At 37.7% G+C, this 22,558-nt stretch overlaps 1 protein-coding gene across 1 annotated transcript in view; it reads left to right on the top strand.

Moving 5' to 3' along the window:
* The window catches only part of LOC110455766 (TPR and ankyrin repeat-containing protein 1-like), a gene marked incomplete at its 3' end in the record, with an annotated part of 100,500 nt that overhangs the window by 13,635 nt on the left and 64,307 nt on the right, over window positions 1-22,558 (top strand). The window contains exons 6-13 of the mRNA XM_021506127.1: window positions 499-855; window positions 4,148-4,417; window positions 7,543-7,796; window positions 12,540-12,696; window positions 14,839-15,000; window positions 15,353-15,598; window positions 18,583-18,855; window positions 19,431-19,588. Coding sequence (XP_021361802.1) covers window positions 499-855; window positions 4,148-4,417; window positions 7,543-7,796; window positions 12,540-12,696; window positions 14,839-15,000; window positions 15,353-15,598; window positions 18,583-18,855; window positions 19,431-19,588 — 1,877 coding nt within the window. The remainder of the gene's footprint in view (window positions 1-498; window positions 856-4,147; window positions 4,418-7,542; window positions 7,797-12,539; window positions 12,697-14,838; window positions 15,001-15,352; window positions 15,599-18,582; window positions 18,856-19,430; window positions 19,589-22,558) is intronic.

Raw genomic sequence — 22,558 nt, 5'->3', positions numbered from 1 at the left:
AGTGTTGTTATTTTTCGGGTCAATCAGAAATACAATTTGGCTGCCATGGCCGCTATTTTGCTACTAAATTCTAATAGGCCGATCTCACTTAAAATTGGTCTAGGAATGATCAGCTCATGGTCCTGACAAAGTTAAGTTAACATTATACTATTTTTTACTCAAATTGGTACATATTTCAACAAAAAAAATAAATACTGTAGACTCAGGTGACCGTTAAGGCCCATGGGCCTCTTGTTATATGAAATTGATTGATAATTGCAGTATTGTTAGTGTGTTATGATACAGGTAAACAAAATGATTTGATACAATATACAAGAAAGTATCATGATACAAAAACATTTTGTGAATTGTTTCAGCCGAAAATTGAATATCATAGGAATCATGATGGTAAATCTAAAACTAAACTGAAAGATAACAAATGTGACAATTAGAAATTTTGAAAGAGCGTTACCATTATGGAAATTGTTTCAAGTTGTCTTATCATTGAATCTGTTTCAGATGACCCTGAAGGTTGGCTAAGTGCTCTGGAGGTGCCTTACAACTGTCCTCCCCTCATCGCACGAGCCGTTCAACAGCTGGCTAAGGCCAATCAGTGGGAAGGAACCAGTTTACTGGTGTTGGGGATCCACTCCGGCCCTTCCAGCCCCTGGGAGGGGATAGCCAAGCACATCCCAACAACCAATGTCATGGTGGCTTTTTTGGTCAGAGTCATGAGAAGAAACGTGAGAGATCTAAAGAAGTGGGGTCATAAGCTTCTGGTAGTGTTGTGTAAAAATGGGGCGTCAATTACGGACATGGAGAAACAATTGGAGACGCCTGCCATACACACAGGACTACAAATGGCCTTAGCTTCAGGTAATTACAAACATACAGGGTTACAAACCTCCCTAGGTTCAGGTAAGTATATACACACAGGGTTACAGATGGTGTTAGCTACAGGTAAGTATATACACAGAGATACAGATGGTGTTATCTACAGGTAAGTATGTAGAAAATGGGTTACGGATGGTGTTAGCTACAGGTAAGTATATACACAGATACAGATGGTGTTAGTTACAGGTAAGTATATATACACACGGTTACAGATGGTGTTATCTACAGGTAAGTATATACAGAGAGATACTGATGGTGTTAGTTACAGGTAAGTATATACACAGAGATACTGATGATGTTAGTTACAGGTAAGTATATACACACAGGGTTACAGATGGTATTAGCTACAGGTAAGTATATACACAGATATACAGATGGTGTTATCTACAGGTAAGTATATACACAGAGATACTGATGGTGTTAGTTACAGGTAAGTATATATACACAAGGTTACAGATGGTGTTATCTACAGGTAAGTATATACACAGAGATACTGATGGTGTTAGTTATAGGTAAGTGTATACACAGAGATACTGATGGTGTTAGTTACAGGTAAGTATATATACACAAGGTTACAGATGTTGTTATCTACAGGTAAGTATATACACAGATATAGATGGTGTTAGCTACAGGTAAGTATATACACAGATACAGATGGTGTTAGTTACAGGTAAGTATATACAAAATGGGATACAGATGGTGTTATCTACAGGTAAGTATATACACAGATACAGATGGTGTTAGTTACAGGTAAGTATATACGCAGAGATACTGATGGGGTTAGTTACAGGTAAGTATATACACACAGAGATACTGATGGTGTTAGTTATAGGTAAGTGTATACACAGAGATACTGATGGTGTTAGATACAGGTAAGTATATACACAGAGATACTAATGGTGTTAGTTACAGGTAAGTGTATACACAGAGATACTGATGGTGTTAGTTATAGGTAAGTGTATACACAGAGATACTGATGGTGTTAGATACAGGTAAGTATATACACAGAGATACTGATGGGGTTAGTTACAGGTAAGTATATACACACAGGGTTACAGATGGTGTTAGCTACAGGTAAGTATATACACAGATATAGATGGTGTTAGCTACAGGTAAGTATATACACAGATACAGATGGTGTTAGTTACAGGTAAGTATATACACAGAGATATATACAAGTTTCAAGTTCAAGTTTTTTATTTACCAAATGCAATACAGCATTTAGGTTACATCACACATGGTTCATAATAAAGTACAATATACAAAATGGCGGAGGATAATTCATGGTTCACATATTTAACATATAGATTTTTACTGACCCACAAGGGCTTTTCTTTTGGCAGTTGCATGCAATAAATATTTACCAAGTTTACTTTAAGTTTTGACATTTTTACATGAAAATAATTCAATTAATTTATAGACACCAGGGTGTTGATAATAATATTGTTTTAAATATGTATTTCTTAATTCAGAATAAGCTAGACAAAGTAGTATAAAATGCATCTTATCTTCTACCTCATTTTTGTTACAGACAGTACATATTCTTTGGCCTCTTGGGACGGCATTGTAACATCCTGACTCAATATTAAGACAGTGTGCTTGCATGCGATTTTTACTCAATGATTTTTTGATACTAGAAGTTAAGGGCTTTGTTAAGTAAAATTGAATTTGAAAATAATCAACAAGATGTTTATATAAGTCGCATTTTGAAGATTTATCAAATGCACTACATAATTCTTGAATGAATACATCATGCAAGCGTTGAGAATACAATTCCAAAAACTGCCTTTCATTTTGTACATTTTGAGCAATCCAAATATGGTTAAAACCAATTCTACATAGATCATTTTCAACTTGATAGTCCAATTTAATTTACAATTTGGCTTTCTGATATGTTACTCAAATAAAGCATCATAACATGATTTTAAAACACAATTGTTAGTTTTTATCAATTTAACCAATATTTTATGATTGCAATTTTACGCCGTACATGTAGTGAATATCTGCTCGTTTCAAAATACACCATAGAATTATTAACGGTTTTCTTTACATTCAATACTTCTTTTAGAAAAAGAAGGTGAACATTTTCAATGTTTGGTGCTGGATAATGACCCCGCAACTCACAACCATAATTAAGTACACATGTTACACAAGTGTCAAATAGTGATATCTTAGTTTCAGTATTTAGCATATAATCCTTTATTCTATTCTTAAAAAGATAATAAGTTTTCCTTCCTTGAGATGCTTAAGTATTCTGAGCCACTGTATACCTTCCGTTATAATTAAAGACTAATACTAAAAAACAAAACTGATCTACAACCTCTATGGTCCTTTCATTAAATTTCCAACTTTCATTAGATAATATCCGTTTGCTTTTTCTAAAAATAACTTTTTTTTTTTTTCACTGTTAACTGTTAAGGTCCATTTTTCAGTATAATCTTGCGAACAATCTAACATATTTTGAAGATCGTTAAAATCTTCTGAAAATAAAACTGTCATCAGCATACATTATAAGAAATAGATTTAATAGTTGTCATTGATAACTCTGGCAATTAGAATTTATAAGAATGCTTTCCATATCATTAACAAATAAAGAAAACAACATGGGCGATAAAGCCTCCCCTTGTAAAAGTCCTACATGTATATCGAACATAGCAGAAAATTTCCCGCTTAATTTTGTACAAGATTTTCCATTTTCGTAAATTGACTTAATTACATTCAGCAATCTACCCCTAATTCCACTTCTCCATATTTTAAGCCAAAGTTTGTCATGAGTAACACAATCAAAAGCTTTACTATAATCAACAAATGCACAATAAAGCCTTTTATTTTGTTGTAAAGTGTACAGAAGGTGTTATCTACAGGTAAGTATATACACACAGGGTTACAATTGATATTACCTACAGGTACATCTGTGTGTACCAGTTAAAAACTTATCATCAGTAAATATATTTTTGTACACATATGTGAGTATCCTTGGCAAATGCTTAATAATACACAACCGTGGCAGATCCAGAGACCTATCTGGTTTTTTTTCCAAATTTCCTAGGGGGGGTTCCATGTGGGGAAAAATCGAGGAAAATGGTGAAAATATACAAGTTTTAAAGAAAATTATCAGGGAGGAGGGATTTCCTGAAGCCAAAAATAACCTCTGGATCCGCCACTGCATGACAATTTTGTACCACGATACATATTGTGGGGCACAATACTATACAATGCTGTATGATATTATTCTCCTGATTCACCGTGTTCATTTCAATCTTGTTGTTATTAGGCCAGGTAGATTTTCTAAAGTACTTATTTGAGAGTTACCTGAAGACAGCTGCAGAGAAGGACGCTAAGGACAGTGATGGAACTACAGCCCTCCATAAGCTGGTGGTGTGTGGCCAGATCAACACGACCCTCGGGGAGACCATCCTTCGACTTCTCCTAAATAACAGCTGTAGCACCAAAGTCAAAGACAGGACAGGCAAGACACCCATACAGTTCCTCAGCCCCAAGGACGCAGGCTATGCCCTCATACAGGCTGCAGAGAAGGTGGCAGGTTGGTACATTTACATATAGTTTGTAGAGAGTAGATACATTTGTAGTAGGGGAGGTAGGCACATTCATTGTTCTCTGAAAGATTTCAGTGGTTCATTTCACAAGTAGTGAGTCAAATATTGCTAGGCTATAGAATCATAAACAATTTGTTCCTCGTAAAACAGCCAGCTCCATATGTTCCTGTTGCCATGTTCCTGCTGGCAACTGGCTTGTTACAAGAACACTGTAACGTGTGTTAGGGTACGTAGATGTGTTGAATGATTTACCTGTAAGAACTGTTATATGCTGTACCGAAAGCTGTTCAAATGATCTCAAAGGCACTAGATGGATTCTTTAACCAATGGAAGATCACATTTTACGCTAAAATAAACTCATCAGAAGAGAAATTATAGCTAGCGCTGTTATCAAACGAAATATCTTAGTGAAATATACACATTTATACTTACATGATATTTCAGTGAGATGAATTTCAAATTACCATTTATTGATTTTTAGCTCACCTGGTCCAAAGGACCAAGGTGAGCTTATGCCATACCTTGGTCGTCCGTCCGTCAACAATTTCTTTAAACGACTTCTTCTTCTTAACCACTGATTGGAATTTAACTAAATTTTACTGGAAGCATCCCTAGGTGGTGGGGAATCAAAATTGTACAAATGGTGGGGCTGACCCCTCAGGGGGCTGAGGGGCGGGGCAAAAAGGGGGCAATTTGGCTATATTGCTTTAAGAGCCTTCTTCTCTGGAACTAAGAAATGGATATCAACCATATTTGACTGGAAGTATCCCTAGGTGGTGGAGATTCAAAATTGTACAAATGGTTGGGCTGACCCCCCCAGGGGGCTGAGGGGCGGAGCCGAAAAGGGGGCAATTTTGCTAGATTGCTATAAACGACTTCTTCTGTAGAACTATGCACTGGATATCAATCATATTTAATCAAAAGCATTCATAGGATGCAGGGATTCAAAATTGTACAAATAGGGGGGCTGACCCCCCAGGGGGCTGAGGGCGGGGGCCAAAAAAAGTTGCCTGGAAGTGGTTGAGATCCCCACCATATAACCACATATACAATTGCTGAGTATAAAGAGAAGAATGCACATTTGCTTCCAGGATGGCCCTAGGGTCTGGCCCCACCCTTGGAAACATAGTCCTTGGGCCATGACTTTAAAACGACTGAGATCCCCACTCAAAATTTATATATACAAATGCTGGGCATAAAGAGACGAATGCAGTCACAATATTAGAGTAGACCCTGGGGTCTGACCGAACCCCTCGGGACCTAGTTTCTTAGTCACAGCTTGGAAACCGTTGAGATCCCCACCCTATAACCATATAGACAATTGCCAATTACAAAGAGATGATCATGAATGCACATATGCTTCCAGGATGGCCTTGGGGACTGCCCCACCCTTGGAGACTTAACCCCTGGGTCATAACTTTGAAATGGTTAAGATCCCCACCCCAAAACTATATATTCATTTGTTGGGCATAAAGAGACAAATGCAGTCATGATATTGACTTGACCTCAAGGTTTGCCCCACCCTTGTAGACTTAATCCCTGGGTCTTAACTTTGAAACGGTTGAAATCCCTACCCCAAAACTATATATACAAATGCTGGGTAAAAAGAGACAAATGCAGTCATGATATTAGAATTGATCCTGGGCTCTGGCCACAACCGTAGGGACCTAGTTTCTGAGTCACAACTTGGAAACAGTTGGGATCCCCATCCCATAACCATACATAAAATTGCCGGGCATGAAAAATTGAATACAGATATATATGCTACAAGGATTGGCCTTGGGGTCTGGCATATTCCCTTGGATCTTATTTGAAGAATATTCTGCCATGATTGCTTAGATATCCAGGTGAGCGATACAGGCCCTATGGGCCTCTTGTTTAATAGAATTAAAAAATGGTACTTTTGATTTTTGCTGTTTATTTATCTAAGGATGCAACAGTTAGGAAATATCTTGATGGCTTCATTGATCAACCGGTATTTATGGAATTTATTTGAGATTAATAGGGTGAAATAAACACATCATTATAGCAAGTCCTAGCCATGGTCAGCCTCTAGGTTGGGAGTGTTTATAGCAGCTTTTGAACCTTAGTATATATAGTTCAGCTTCTGTAATCAGGGCAATCACTTTCTATACCTCATAATATTAACTCGTTCACCCCTGCAGACACATTTGGACACCTCCAATTCAAAGTTTGGAATAGTTCATTAAAAAATTTCAGGAGTGAAAGAGTTCAAGTAGAAATAGCTGGTGGCAAATTACAAAGTGCTGGCTCTTGTTGCAATCTGATTAAAATCATATGTTACATGGCTTCTTTAACTTCGTACTACGCCTGAACATCTGAAGGTGCCGGGGTCAGGGTCACGTTCAGGTGACCTTTATATTTATAACTACTCATTAAATTTTGACCAATCAGAGACCCTCTTTCAAAAGGGCGCTCAGAGTTGTAACAAATATGGCGGATATTGATGAGAATGATGCGAAAGTTCTGAAGTTAGTTGAGATTGATCATCTGAAAACCGTACAGAAATAGATATTCGAAGCTTTATTAGAGAAGAAAGACTGTATGGCGGTGTTGCCTATGCAATTATTACCCAATGGATTGTACGTTTTCCTTGGCGTCGTAGAAACGTCAGTTCCCGCCTCCACATTTGTTTTGGAAAACTAACCTGTTCGATACCCCTCTCTATTTTTCCATCAAACGTGATATTCCGATTTGTTGGCAAATTTTTGCCTTTGCGCCTCTGATTAGTTCATCTTAAGGTTACTTGAACGTGACCCTGACTGCCGCACATTCAGATGTTCAGGCGGAGCCATGTAACAGATGATTTTAATCAGATTGGCTCTTGTTGATAATACAGAGCATTATTATATTGGCTATCCACATAGAATCCATTGTAATTTGTTAGTGAAATAGAGAGCAATTGGAAACAAATTACCACTGTTCTTTTAAAAAGAAAAAATACAAAGTCATAAAAAGTGTTTTAGTCTGTCTGATGGAATGGAAATATAAGATCTGATATTTGTTTGTAGTGGAGAAGTTGAGAAAGACTGTAATTGAGTTAAAGTCTGTCTGATGGAATGGAAATATAAGATCTAATATTTGTTTGTAGTGGAGGAGTTGAGAAAGACTGTAATTGAGTTAAAAGATGCAGGCAACAAGGCTCACAAGAACGAAGGTTACCACAGCCAGGCCGTGGAGTATTATACCCAGGCGTACGCCAAATGTGTTGGTTGTAATGACCTCAAAAATGAAGCGGCCATTCTCCTCACCAACCGGTCCAATGTCCTTAGTGTTCAGGGTAAACACTTTGAAGCCTTAGATGACGCTGAGAAAGCTATTGGGTATGACAACACCTGGTATAAGGTGAGAACATTAGCGGTTTGTTAAAGGTTAAACAAGCCTCTGAAAGAGGCTTTAGTTACCCTTAATTTCAACCCAATTATCATACATGCCATAACTTTCCTGTGCAAGATAGTGAGATTTTTTCTCTGAATTAGTGAGAAATTTGTGAGACATTTAAAACATAAATTGTACTGCATATAACATTGTATTATCTCATTTGTGTTATTCTGAAGTCTCTGATGACTCTGTTAGAGCCAAAATTAAAGATTTATTGATATTTAAAAGGATTTTAGGGAGGTTACACATGGCATACCGTCCAGATAAAGTTATCAACATTTAAAAGTATTTCCATCAAAGGCCAAAATAAATAATAATGAAAAGAAGTAAAACTTAGAGAGGGGTGTCCTTGTTACCCAGGTTAGAAAAAATATATCTCAAAACATTGGGAATATTTAATATTCATTTGCTGAAAAAAAGTAAACCGTTAATTACTACTTCCACTATTTGTATATATCCAATGGGAAGAAACTTGTTTTCTAGTGTTATGTTTTTTTCATCAACACTCAATCCCAACCTGACGACAAGAGAATAAATTCTGGATTCAATGTCAGTGTCCGGTGTCAATTTTATAGTCATGACTTACATTTTCGTTTGGGTAAACCATGTATGTGTTCGGTTGTAATGAATTAACAGCTGTTATGTTGCTGTTTAAAATGTTTATATCAATTGTCATCACATATTAATTAGCAACAAGCCCCCACTGGATGTGGGATCACTGATTTAATTGCTTAACAGTTCACACATCGGTGAGCAAGTCACCAAGCCAATGCGCTGTAAAATCGGCCGGCTGGGCCATTCACAACTTTCACAGCTATGCTGCTAATTGGCCTGTAATTTAAGTGGCTGGCGTGTGACTTCAGACCTCTTAGTTTATTCACTAAGATTGACCTTTGTTTTTCTTTTTTTCGTGAGACCGATTGAAATTCGTGAGAAATGGGTCTCGCACCATGAGGATTTTTTCGGAGGCAATTTACGCCTGGCGCCAAAATCGTTAGATATGGCATGTATGAATTATAAGTTGTATTGAGAGATCACAATTAAAAAATCAGAACTGATATAAATAAATTACATTTATTAGGTCACCTGAGCTTTAGCTCAAGTGACCTATTGCTATCCGTTTTCGTCCGTCGTCGTCCGTCGTCTGTTAACATTTTACATTTTAAACTTCAAGTTCTGCTGGGCCGATTAAACTGAAAGTTGGTAGGAATGATCACCTCATGGTCCTGACAAAGTGTTGTTATTTTTCGGGTCGATCAGAAATCCAATATGGCCGCCACAGCCGCCATTTTGAAAACCTATTTCAAACTTAAAGTCAAGTTCTGCTGGACCAATTGAACTTAAAGTTTGTAGGAATGATCGACTCATGGTCCTGACAAAGTGTTGTTATTTTTCGGGTCGTTCAGAAATCCAATATGGCCACCACGTCCGCCATTTTGAAAAACTATTTCAAACTTAGTCAAGTTCTGCTAGGCCGATTGAACTGAAACTTTGTAGAAATGATTGACTCATGGTCTTGACAAAGTGTTGTTATTTTTCGGGTCAATCAGAAATACAATTTGGCTGCCATGGCCGCTATTTTGCTACTAAGGTCTAATAGGCCGATCTCACTTAAAATTGGTCTAGGAATGATCAGCTCATGGTCCTGACAAAGTTAAGTTAACATTATACTATTTTTTACTCAAATTGGAACATATTTCAACAACAAAAATAAATACTGTAGACTCAGGTGACCGTTTAGGCCCATGGGCCTCTTGTTGAATATTTTGTGTCAAAAACAACATTTGTTCCCTTAGCGGTGTCATAATTATAAAAGCTCTACAGAGCTTATGTTTGTTGTTGAAATGTACACGACCTTGAATAAAGATTGTTTATTTTTTTGTGAACATGAGCAATAGCTACATTTGTATCTAAATGCTACGAAATAACATATTATCTAAAGTTCATTTATGTACTTAGTTTGTGCAGAGCTTTTACTAGCTGTGAAGAGGCTTTTGTAACATTTAATGTTGTTATAAAAACAAAATGTCTTTGCAGTTTATAAATAAAGAAAACAAAGGCTGTGTTACCTATAAATTGCTAAATGAACTTAAGAGGATGTGCCATTTCATAACACTGATGTTATGGATGTGCTAGACATGTTATAAACATTGACGCCACAACCGCAACTTTGAAAAACTATTTCAAACTTAAAGTCAAGTTCTACTGGGCCAATTGAACTGAAAGTTGGTAGTTGGTAGGAATGATCGACTCATGGTCCTGACAAAGTGTTTTTTTTTTTTGGGTGTATCAGAAATCCAATATGGCTGACAGGCCGCCATTTTGAAAAACTATTTCAAACTTAAAGTCAAGTTCTGCCGGGCCGATTGAACTGAAACCTGGTAGGAATGATCGACTCATGGTCCTGACAAAGTGTTGTTATTTTTCGGGTTGATCAAAAATTCAATATGGCCGCCATTTTGAAAAAAGTATTTCAAACTTAAAAACAAGTTCTAAAAGGCCGATTTAACTGAAACTCCGCCTAGGAATGATCAGCTCATGGTTCAGACAAACTTAAGGTAATGTTATACTTAACTATTTTGTACTCAAATTGGTACATATTTCAACAACAAAAAAAAATACTGTTGGACTCAGGTGACAGTTTAGGCCCATGGGCCTCTTGTTTTACCGTAAAAGTAGGTAGGATTTGATTTGGATAGTGTACTTTTTCTACCTTATATTGCAACCAACCAAGTCTCGCCCTTGTGATTTTGGTATTGTAATTAATGAGGGGTTCTTGTATTAAGACTTATTTGTTCTGAGCTTTGTTGCCACGGTGTGGCTTTGGGTTTATGGTATGTTATATATCCATACCAATAATTTGTGTACGCCCTTCGAAAGGTGGGACGTATTGTGTTATCACATGGATGGGCAGGCAAGCATGGTGTCTTCTTCATGTAGTAATTTTCAACGGATTAAATTCAAACTTCATGGGAAGGTTAATTACCATGAGGTCTCAGACAAGTTTGATAACCACCATTATATGACAGTAATTTACTGATTTATGCCCCTTTATTCAATTGCTGAAAGATTGTCTGCTCTATACCATGAGTAATTTTCAACATATTAACTTCAAACTTAATAGGAATGTTAATTACCATGAGAGCTCAGACAGGGTTGATACCCACTGTTATCTGACTGTAATTTATGGAGTTATGCCCCCTGAGTCAGTGGTGTGAGTGTAATCACAATTATCTGACGATAATTAATAGACTTATCCCACCTGGTTTTATTAATGTATTCCAAGATGGTTTATTGTACTCATTGATCTACCAGGTATGTTGAATTATTTCTCCTTTCACATAAATTACTCACAAATATTTCATATTTTTGTAAATGATGCAAACAATTGCTCATTCAATGTGTGAAGGGCTTTGAAGTATGTATACTGTGTCAAGTATTTTTGTGATCCCCCAAAAAACAAACGAGCATTCTAGTCCTGCAGTCGTCTTGTTTGGTTTTCTCTTTACTCTGAAGAAATAAGATATAGAGGATATTTAATGGTGTCTTCAGTAATAACAAATATATGTGTGGGTGCGCAGCTTCATTTGAATCTTAACAAAAACATTGTTGCCTTTGAATGCAGCGAATAGGAGATACCGTTATGATTTGTCAATACCAAAAAGTGATGTTTTCACAGTGTGAAAATATCACTTTTCATATTTGTCATACTGTGAAAGATATCAGTTTTATCAAGTTGATAGAATCCGATATTTCACTGGCAAAAATGTAATAAATACATATTAATATCAGCACCCAAAATTGATCATCCTGTTGGGTGACTTGTATGTTAGTCAACATGTATCTTATAGTTCTAGTCAAGCATTTTAGAGACACTGAAGGAAGGTGATATAGGGTAATAATAAAACGTGTATTTTACACAGGGACACTGGTGGAAAGGTCAGGGTTTAAGAGTACCTGGAGACAATAAGTTTATACTGGGTAGTGAAGTTTCATATATATTACAGGGACAAGATTCTACGAGTAATGCTGGGTAGTAATGTTACATGTATCTTACAGGGACACTGGAGGAAATGTCAGGTTCTACAGGTACTGGGCGACTAAGTTGATATTGGGTATTAATGTTACATGTTTTTTACAGGGACACTGGAGGAAAGGTCAGGTTCTACGGGTACTGGGAGACTAAGTTGATGTAAGGTAGTAATGTTACATGTATATTACAGGGACACTGGTCAGGTTCTACGGGTACTGGGAGACTAAGTTGATATTGGGTAGTAATGTTACATGTATTTTACAGGGACACAGGAGGAAAGTTCAGGTTCTACGGGTACCGGGAGACTAAGTTGATATTGGGTAGTAATGTTACATGTATTTTACAGGGACACTGGAGGAAAAGTCAGGTTCTACAGGTACTGGGAGACTAAGTTGATATTGGGTATTAATGTTACATGTATTTTACAGGGACACTGGAGGAAAGGTCATGTTATGCAGGTACTGGGCGACTAAGTTGATATTGGGTAGTAATGTTACATGTATTTTACAGGGACACGGGAGGAAAGGTCAGGTTCTGCGGGTACCGGGAGACTAAGTTGATATTGGGCAGTAATGTTACATGTATTTTCCAGGGACACTGGAGGAAAGGTCATGTTATGCAGGTACTGGGCTACTAAGTTGATATTGGGCAGTAATGTTACATGTATTTTCCAGGGACACTGGAGGAAAGGTCAGGTTCTACGGGTACTGGGAGACTTTGTCCCCTCCTTCCTTGCTTTCCTCACAGGCTTCTCTGTGAGCAAGGACATCACCATGGATCAAAGGCGAAGTTTCCTTGCAGAAGCTGTCATATCTTTAGCATCAGAAAAAAGTAAGTCAGTAGAGGAAATCAGCATGTCTATTTAAGTACATATTGATATCCAATATATATTAATGTACATTCTTCTTCAGCCATGCTCATCAAACTTCAAGGAAAGGCTACTGGGAATGAAGAGAATCCCCATTTATTTCAGGATCAAAGGTCAAGGTTATAATGACCTACTGTGTGCAAATCATTCCCGAACAATTGGGAGTGAAGCATCTCTTCACCATAGACCCAGAAACTTCACCACAGGATGATAACTTGTAGGATAACATGTTGGGAGAGGGCCTAGTAAGTTGTAAGAACTTGTACCCAATCCCTTTGACAGTTTAATGTCGATAAAATATGTTTGAATGAACTTAAAGGGTCAGAAGGAACCACTGTTTGTATCGGGTCCAAAGGTCAAGAAAATCGGGTCCAAAGGTCAAGAAAACAGTATAACGAGTGCAAAAATCTCATTAAAGATTCTTAAGGAGGGTATCCGTTATCTAGAATCTTGAATCTTTACAGGATAATTACCCATTGGTTGAAAGGATCCTTTTTATGCCCCCACCATAAAATGGAGGGGCATATAGTGTTGCCCTTGTCTGTCCCGTCCCGTCCCGATTCAATGTAAACACCCGTTTTGTCCCGATTCAATGTAAACACTTAGCAACTTCAATTATTGACAGATTTGGGCAAACTTTATACAAAGGTACAACCCTCCATAAAATGGGGGGGGCATATCGTGTTGCACATGTCCGTTCCTTCCCGTCCCGTCCCGTCCTGATTCAATGTTAACACTTGGCAACTTCATTCTTTGACAGATATTGGTCAAACTTTATACAAAGGTCAAGTATGAGTTTCAGGGATCCAAGGTCAAGGCCAAGGTCACTGTTGCTATATATAGAAAATCATCAACCGATTCAATTAAAACACTTAGCAACTTCATTCTTTCATGGATTTTGGTTAATCTTTATGCAAAGGTCAATTACGAGTATACTTCGGACATTGTTGTGTTTCACGGTTCCAAGGTCAAGGCCAAGGTCACTGTTGCTATATATAGAAAATCTTCAACTGGTTCAATTTGAACTTAGCAACTTCATTCTTTTATGGATTTTGGTTAAACTGTATATAAAGGTCAAGTATGTATGACATCCTTGTGTTTGAAGATGGTAATAACATACAGAAAAAACATATGAATATTAAAATAAACTCATCAACTTTAAGTGTTGTACCTTGTGTGTGTGCATGTTTCAGGGTGTCAAGATCAAAGTGGTTGTAACTTTTTATAGAACACTGAAACTAATTTCACATGGCAGCCGGGGCATTTATGTTTTACAGACATTAGAAAGGTCAAAATCACTGTAAAGTGAAATTAAAAAAACCCATTTCATGCTAAGTTGGGTATCTTATACATTCGACCATGTAATGCAAAATGATGACTATACTCGTTAATTTGTAATGAAGCCAAAAGATTTTTCGGTTTGAAGGTCATGGTTACATTTGATACATATAAGCCAAGAACATTTCCTTTTTGAAAAGGATTTATAATGTAAGGCTACAAGTTACTACCTCACATTTGCAACCTAAAATTTAAAACAAAAAGTCCTATTATTATTATATCTAGACCCCTTTTTACTCTGGAAGTCAGGTTTTTTTGTCAACCTTCGTCATTTAGCTATTTCTACAAAAAATATGAACTCTGTCGACTGTAAATAGTAGACCTTGAAGTAAAAGTGTTGTTTTTTTTTATTATTTTCTGCTCTGATGACAGTGCTGCACTTCAAGGTATGATAAATTGAAAAGATATACATTAAAAACATTGACACCTTACATCATAGTCTCTATATATACTTGATCCTGTATGACCAGGCCAAATAGACAGGTTAGTCTGTGTTTGGCAGGAAATCCTCAGGACCTCCGAGCAGTCAAAATAAACCAGAGTGCTCTTAAACATTTTTTAAGTGGTAAAGAACATCTGGAGGTGGGTAGAATATGTGATTATTTTGTTGCTTACAATATTTTACCACAAATAACCCCCAACAGATTGACTAAAAGTAGGGAGGGGGTTTAATTGTTAAAAAATGTCAGCCATCTTGAATATACCACTGTTTTGATGTTAGACCAAACTACGTATATTTGTCCAGTTTTAATGTTCTTTATTTTCAGACCAGGAATATTATGACAAAATGTCCAATGCCAAGCTGCAGAGTTTCCGTGATGCTGACTGGAGTTACGTGCTGGCCAGACTGTCGAAGGCCGGAGAATGGAAGACAATCCGTGACCTCGTCATGGGCAGTGAAAGGACACTCACTATGGCCAAGTCCAGAGGTGAGAAAGTGGTGGATGCTAAAATGTTGACTTGCTTGATTGGAGGATTTAGTAACAATTTAATTATTAGTGCTGAATTTTTTGTGTTGCTAGGTTATATAATGTCTATTAGAACTCAAGTGGAACTTTCTGAAACATTGTGTTGGTAAGGCTGGATGCGCACTGGTAACAACTAGAGTATTTTTACAGTCATGAACTTGACAATAGTGAACCTTTGCACTGTCTGGGTGTCAGCCTAGTGGCTGACATTACCTGTAATCTGGATATACAGGCATTTGCCTGTGTCCAGTATGATTATATTCTTATATCATATTATTATGAAGGATCTTTGTGAAATTTTCTCTGTGGGTAGGTTGGAAGTTTGAAAATGGCCCTAAAGGATTTGGAGTGGCACTAAATGTGCCGACGACAGGGATGACGTTTTGCACTATCTTCCCCTTTGTTCAAAACCACTGCAATGAGTACACCACCAGATGGGTGACCATTTTACTCAAAGTCCTGCTGGACAATGGCGGTGGACTGCCCAACTTTCTCACCTTCATCCAGGATGAACATGACACACCTTTACATGCTGCGGTCAAGTACTCGCTCATTACAGGTAAGTCTGACCATTTATATTTGCATGAGTATGAATATCAGGATTATCAAAATCTGTCCCGCACTGATTAATGGTTGTGTTGTTTTAATGTAAACACGAAAACATTTTTGCCTCATTTGTATAATAATATATTGTTTATATTTCTGCATAAATTTCCCACTCGCTTATAATTGACTAACCACAAAGCTTGGAGAATTATGTGAGCAAAACAAATGTTATTGAGTAATAGTGTTCTCACAATTCACCTGCATTGTATTACAATATGTTGTGGGAATGTATCTGGAGACATATCCCAATATCTTGTAAAAAGAACTGCTGAATATAAATTTTGAAGAAAATTTTGTCAAGAGTATTATCCACCTGAATCATAAACCATATGGACCATACAGGCTTTGTTTTTAGCTCACCTGGCCTGAAGGGCCAAGTGAGCTTATGGCATCGTGCAGCATCTGTCGTCCGTCGTCAACATTTTACTTTTAAACAACTTCTTCTGAATAACAACAAGGCCCAGGCTGATGATATTTGGCCAATAGCATGCTGGGATGAAGGGCTACCAGGTTTGTTCAAATGAATGACCTTGACCAATTTCAAGGTCACAGGGGTCAAATGTCTTAAAATCTTCAAACAACTTCTTCTCAATAACCAAAAAGCCCAGGGTACTGATATTTGGCCTGTAGCATGCTGGGATGAAGTGCTACCAGGTTTGTTTCAATGAATGACCTTGACCCACTTTCAAGGTCACAAGGGTCAAATGTCTTAAAATCTTTGAATGACTTCTTCTTAATAACCAAAAGGCCCAATGTACTGATATTTTGCCTGTAGCATGCTGGATGAAGGGCTACCAAGTTTATTGAAATGAATGACCTTGACCAACTTTCAAGGTGACAGGGTTCAAATGTCTTAAAATCTTCAAACGATTTCTTTTCAATAACCAAAAGGCCCAGGGTACTGATATTGGGCTTGTAGCATGCTTGGATAAAGGGCTACCAAGTTTGTTCAAATGAATGACATTGACCCACTTTCAAGGTCACAGGGGTCCTGTGTGGTATATATTGTGACAGCCGTATTGAGGTAGCTATCTTACCTGTGTGGTATATATTGTGACAGCCATATTGAGGTAGCTATCTTACCTGTGTGGTATATATTGTGATAGCCTTATTGAGTTAGCTATCTTACCTGTGTGGTATATATTGTGACAGCCTTATTGAGTTAGCTATCTAACCCGTGTGCTATATATTGTGACAGCCTTATTGAGTTAGCTATCTTACCTGTGTGGTATTTATTGTGACAGCCTTTTTGAGTTAGCTATCTTACCTGTGTGGTATATATTGTGACAGCCTTATTGAGTTAGTTAGCTTACCTGTGTGGTATATATTGTGACAGCTTTATTGAGTTACCTATCTTATATTGTGATAGCCTTATTGAGTTAGCTATCTTACCTGTGCGGTATATATTGTGACAGCCTTATTGAGTTTGCTATCTTACCTGTGTGGTATATATTGTGAAAGCCTTATTGAGTTAGCTATCTTACCTGTTTGGTATATATTGTGACAGCCTTATTGAGTTGGTTATCTTACCTATGTGGTATATATTGTGACAGCCTTATTGAGGTAGCTATCTTACCTGCTTGGTCTATATTGTGACAGCCTTATTGAGTTAGTTATCGTACCTGTGTGGTATATATTGTGACAGCCTTTTCGAGCAAGTTATCTTACTTGTGTGGTATATGTTGTGACAGCTTTATTGAGTTAGTTATCTTACCTGTGTGGTATATATTGTGAGAGCCTTATTGAGCTAGTTATCTTACCTGGGTGGTATATGTTGTGACAGCTTTATTGAGTTACCGATCTTACCTGTGTGGTATATATTGTGACAGCCTTTTTGAGCAAGTTATATTACCTGTGTGGTATATATTGTGACAGCCATATTGAGGTAGCTATCTTACCTGTGTGATATATATTGTGATAGCCTTATTGAGTTAGTTATCTTACCTGTGTGGTATATATTGTGAGAGCCTTATTGAGCTAGTTATCTTACCTGGGTGGTATATGTTGTGACAGCTTTATTGAGTTAACTATCTTACCTGTGTGGTATATATTGTGACAGGCATATTGAGGTAGCTATCTTACCTGTGTGGGATATATTGTGATAGCCTTATTGAGTTAGCTATCTTAGCTGTGTGGTATATATTGTGACAGCCTTTTTGAGCAAGTTATTTTACTTGTGTGGTATATGTTGTGACAGCTTTATTGAGTTAACTATCTTACCTGTGTGGTATATATTGTGACAGGCATATTGAGGTAGCTATCTTACCTGTGTGGTATATATTGCGACAGCCTTTTTGAGCAAGTTATCTTACCTGTGTGGGATATGTTGTGACAGCTTTATTGAGTTACCTATATTACCTGTGTGGTATATATTGTGACAGCCATATTGAGGTAGCTATCTTACCTGTGCGGTATATATTGTGATAGCCTTATTGAGTTATCTATATTACCTGTGTGGTATATATTGTGACAGCCTTTTTGAGCAAGTTATTTTACTTGTGTGGTATATGTTGTGACAGCTTTATTGAGTTACCTATATTACCTGTGTGGTATATATTGTGACAGCCATATTGAGGTAGCTATCTTACTTGTGTGGTATATATTGTGATAGCCTTATTGATTTAGATATCTTACCTGTGTGGTATATATTGTGACAGGCATATTGAGGTAGCTATCTTACCTGTGTGTTATATATTGTGACAGCCTTATTGAGTTAGCTATCTTAGCTGTGTGGTATATATTGTGACAGCCTTTTTGAGCAAGTTATATTACCTGTGTGGTATATATTGTGACAGCCTTATTGAGTTGGTTATCTTACCTATGTGGTATATATTGTGACAGCCGTATTGAGTTAGCTATCTTACCTGTGTGGTATGTATTGTGACAGTCTTATTTAGTTACCTATCTTACCTTTGTGGTACTTGGACTGTTCAACAGGACAAACCATGCTGCTAGAAGATGTACCACTGATGCCTGTTGGCTCGTTATTGTGTGAGATGGAAGACAAGCGAGGCGACTCAGTCTTCCACATCATTACCAAGAACCCACAGACCAAGGACATGGATCACATTCTCAAGGTCACCTGCCTTCTGTTGGACAAAGGGTTCTCCGTCAAGGTCAAGGACAGGAGTGGACGCACCCCCATAGACTACATCAAGCATGGGGAGAAAGAAGCTCTGTTTGACCTGCTGCTCAAACAGTATAGTAAAGGTAAATTGAAACTCATGAGTCGCTCCCCTTGCTAAATCGATTGCATTAAGGATGGAGAAGGAAGACAAGATGAGGTCAAGGTCACTGGTAGCTGCTTCTCTCCTCTCAGACTATATAATTGAAATATAAGTAAGCTTTGCTTTACATTAATACAGTAAAAATAAGGTCACGGTCACTAGTAGCTGCTTCCCTCCCCTCAGACTGTATAATGGAAAGAGAATGATTTGTTCAGTTTAATTTTGTTTAACATCCTATTAACAGCTAAGGTCATATAAGGACAATGAAGCTTTCGTTGATATTATCAGTACAGTAAAAATAAGGTCAAGGTCACTGGTAGATTATTTTGTGCTTATTGAAAAAGAATCTCAATCATCATTGAAACTCTTCCAGGAATCTTATTTTCAGAGGTAACTATCAATATTGAAAGAGAATCCTCTAAATTATGAATTCAAGTGTTAACGAATTACACCTACAGACATAGTTTATGAAATAAACTATTTTCATTTACTTTTTACACCAGACTATTTAATTAAATAATTTTACTTCTAAGATATCTTTGTGTCTGCTTTAACCAGATAAAAAACCAACAGGGAAATCTAAACAAAAGGCCACAGCTCGTGTAAGTCCACCATTACAGGAAGTCCAGCTTGATGACCCACAGAAGCTTCGAGAACTGGGGAACAAAGAATACAGCAATGGGAACTACTCAGCTGCACAGGAATTGTACACACTGGTAGGTTCAGAGCCTCACAATAACATTGTAGAATGGTACACACTGGTAGGTTCAGAGCCTCACAATAACCTTGTAGAATGGTACACACTGGTAGGTTCAGAGCCTCACAATAACATTGTAGAATTGTACACACTGGTAGGTTCAGAGCCTCACAATAACATTGTAGAATTGTACACACTGGTAGGTTCAGAGCCTCACAATAACATTGTAGAATTGTACACACTGGTAGGTTCAGAGCCTCACAATAACATTGTAGAATTGTACACACTGGTAGGTTCAGAGCCTCACAATAACATTGTAGAATTGTACACACTGGTAGGTTCAGAGCCTCACAATAACATTGTAGAATTGTACACACTGGTAGGTTCAGAGCCTCACAATAACATTGTAGAATTGTACACACTGGTAGGTTCAGAGCCTCACAATAACATTGTAGAATTGTACACACTGGTAGGTTCAGAGCCTCACAATAACATTGTAGAATTGTACACACTGGTAGGTTCAGAGCCTCACAATAACATTGTAGAATTGTACACACTGGTAGGTTCAGAGCCTCACAATAACATTGTAGAATTGTACACACTGGTAGGTTCAGAGCCTCACAATAACATTGTAGAATTGTACACACTGGTAGGTTCAGAGCCTCACAATAACATTGTAGAATTGTACACACTGGTAGGTTCAGAGCCTCACAATAACATTGTAGAATTGTACACACTGGTAGGTTCAGAGCCTCACAATAACATTGTAGAATTGTACACACTGGTAGGTTCAGAGCCTCACAATAACATTGTAGAATTGTACACACTGGTAGGTTCAGAGCCTCACAATAACATTGTAGAATTGTACACACTGGTAGGTTCAGAGCCTCACAATAACATTGTAGAATTGTACACACTGGTAGGTTCAGAGCCTCACAATAACATTGTAGAATTGTACACACTGGTAGGTTCAGAGCCTCACAATAACATTGTAGAATTGTACACACTGGTAGGTTCAGAGCCTCACAATAACATTGTAGAATTGTACACACTGGTAGGTTCAGAGCCTCACAATAACATTGTAGAATTGTACACACTGGTAGGTTCAGAGCCTCACAATAACATTGTAGAATTGTACACACTGGTAGGTTCAGAGCCTCACAATAACATTGTAGAATTGTACACACTGGTAGGTTCAGAGCCTCACAATAACATTGTAGAATTGTACACACTGGTAGGTTCAGAGCCTCACAATAACATTGTAGAATTGTACACACTGGTAGGTTCAGAGCCTCACAATAACATTGTAGAATTGTACACACTGGTAGGTTCAGAGCCTCACAATAACATTGTAGAATTGTACACACTGGTAGGTTCAGAGCCTCACAATAACATTGTAGAATTGTACACACTGGTAGGTTCAGAGCCTCACAATAACATTGTAGAATTGTACACACTGGTAGGTTCAGAGCCTCACAATAACATTGTAGAATTGTACACACTGGTAGGTTCAGAGCCTCACAATAACATTGTAGAATTGTACACACTGGTAGGTTCAGAGCCTCACAATAACATTGTAGAATTGTACACACTGGTAGGTTCAGAGCCTCACAATAACATTGTAGAATTGTACACACTGGTAGGTTCAGAGCCTCACAATAACATTGTAGAATTGTACACACTGGTAGGTTCAGAGCCTCACAATAACATTGTAGAATTGTACACACTGGTAGGTTCAGAGCCTCACAATAACATTGTAGAATTGTACACACTGGTAGGTTCAGAGCCTCACAATAACATTGTAGAATTGTACACACTGGTAGGTTCAGAGCCTCACAATAACATTGTAGAATTGTACACACTGGTAGGTTCAGAGCCTCACAATAACATTGTAGAATTGTACACACTGGTAGGTTCAGAGCCTCACAATAACATTGTAGAATTGTACACACTGGTAGGTTCAGAGCCTCACAATAACATTATAGAATTGTACACACTGGTAGGTTCAGAGCCTCACAATAACATTGTAGAATTGTACACACTGGTAGGTTCAGAGCCTGACAATAACATTATAGAAATGTACACACTGGTAGGTTCAGAGCCTCACAATAACATTATAGAATTGTACACACTGGTAGGTTCAGAGCCTCACAATAACATTGTAGAATAATAAATTATAAAATGCTGAAATGTTTGGGACCCATTTCTTTTTTTCCCAATTTGTTAGTTTAGTTAGTGATATCAATGATGACTGGCCAAAAGTGGGTTTGGCTACTCAAGGGGTGCCTCCTTGATATCCAGGGTTTACATTCATTTTCACCCTTTGTACCCCACGAATATGTCATAATAAAATTGAAGACACGCGACTTGCTATTTGATATGTCTCGGATAAAAAAAACCTGATAAATCCCTAGGCTGATGCCTGTCCTTTGAAGATAACAGAGGAGTGACACCCGACTTCAGAGCTAGTCAATTCTACCGTTACGAGACGAGAGATTCATTTGATGCACATCAAAAGATTAAACTGATCTTCTTGTCTCATCCACAAGGTGGTACACACTGAGCCTTTGATTTTGCTATGACATATTCCAGGGGTGCTGAGAGTCAAAGTGAGCATAACCTCTGGAGTATCTAGGATGCTCAAGGGGTAATACAACAGTGTGAAATAAAGGACCCTTTATTGCATGATCTGTAAACTAGCTTTGTGAATAGCAGTGAATTAAATATGGTATTCATCAGAAAAAAACATTGAACTTTTCATATATTTCATTTTTAGCTCACCTGGCACGAAGTGCCAAGTGAGCTTATGCCGTGGCACGGCGTCCGGCGTCCGGCGTCAATATTTTACTTTAAATGAATTCTTCTTAATAACCGAAAGGCCTAGGGTGATGATATTTGGCCAGAAGCAAACTGGGATGAAGGGCTACAAAGTTTTTTCAAAAAAATGACCTTCACCCATATTCAAGGTCACCTGCAGGGGTCAAATATG

This window comes from Mizuhopecten yessoensis, unplaced genomic scaffold (genome assembly GCF_002113885.1).
Source record: "Mizuhopecten yessoensis strain PY_sf001 unplaced genomic scaffold, ASM211388v2 scaffold8373, whole genome shotgun sequence".
Lineage (NCBI taxonomy): Eukaryota > Metazoa > Mollusca > Bivalvia > Pectinida > Pectinidae > Mizuhopecten > Mizuhopecten yessoensis.
This window is presented reverse-complemented; position numbering and strand designations above follow the sequence as displayed.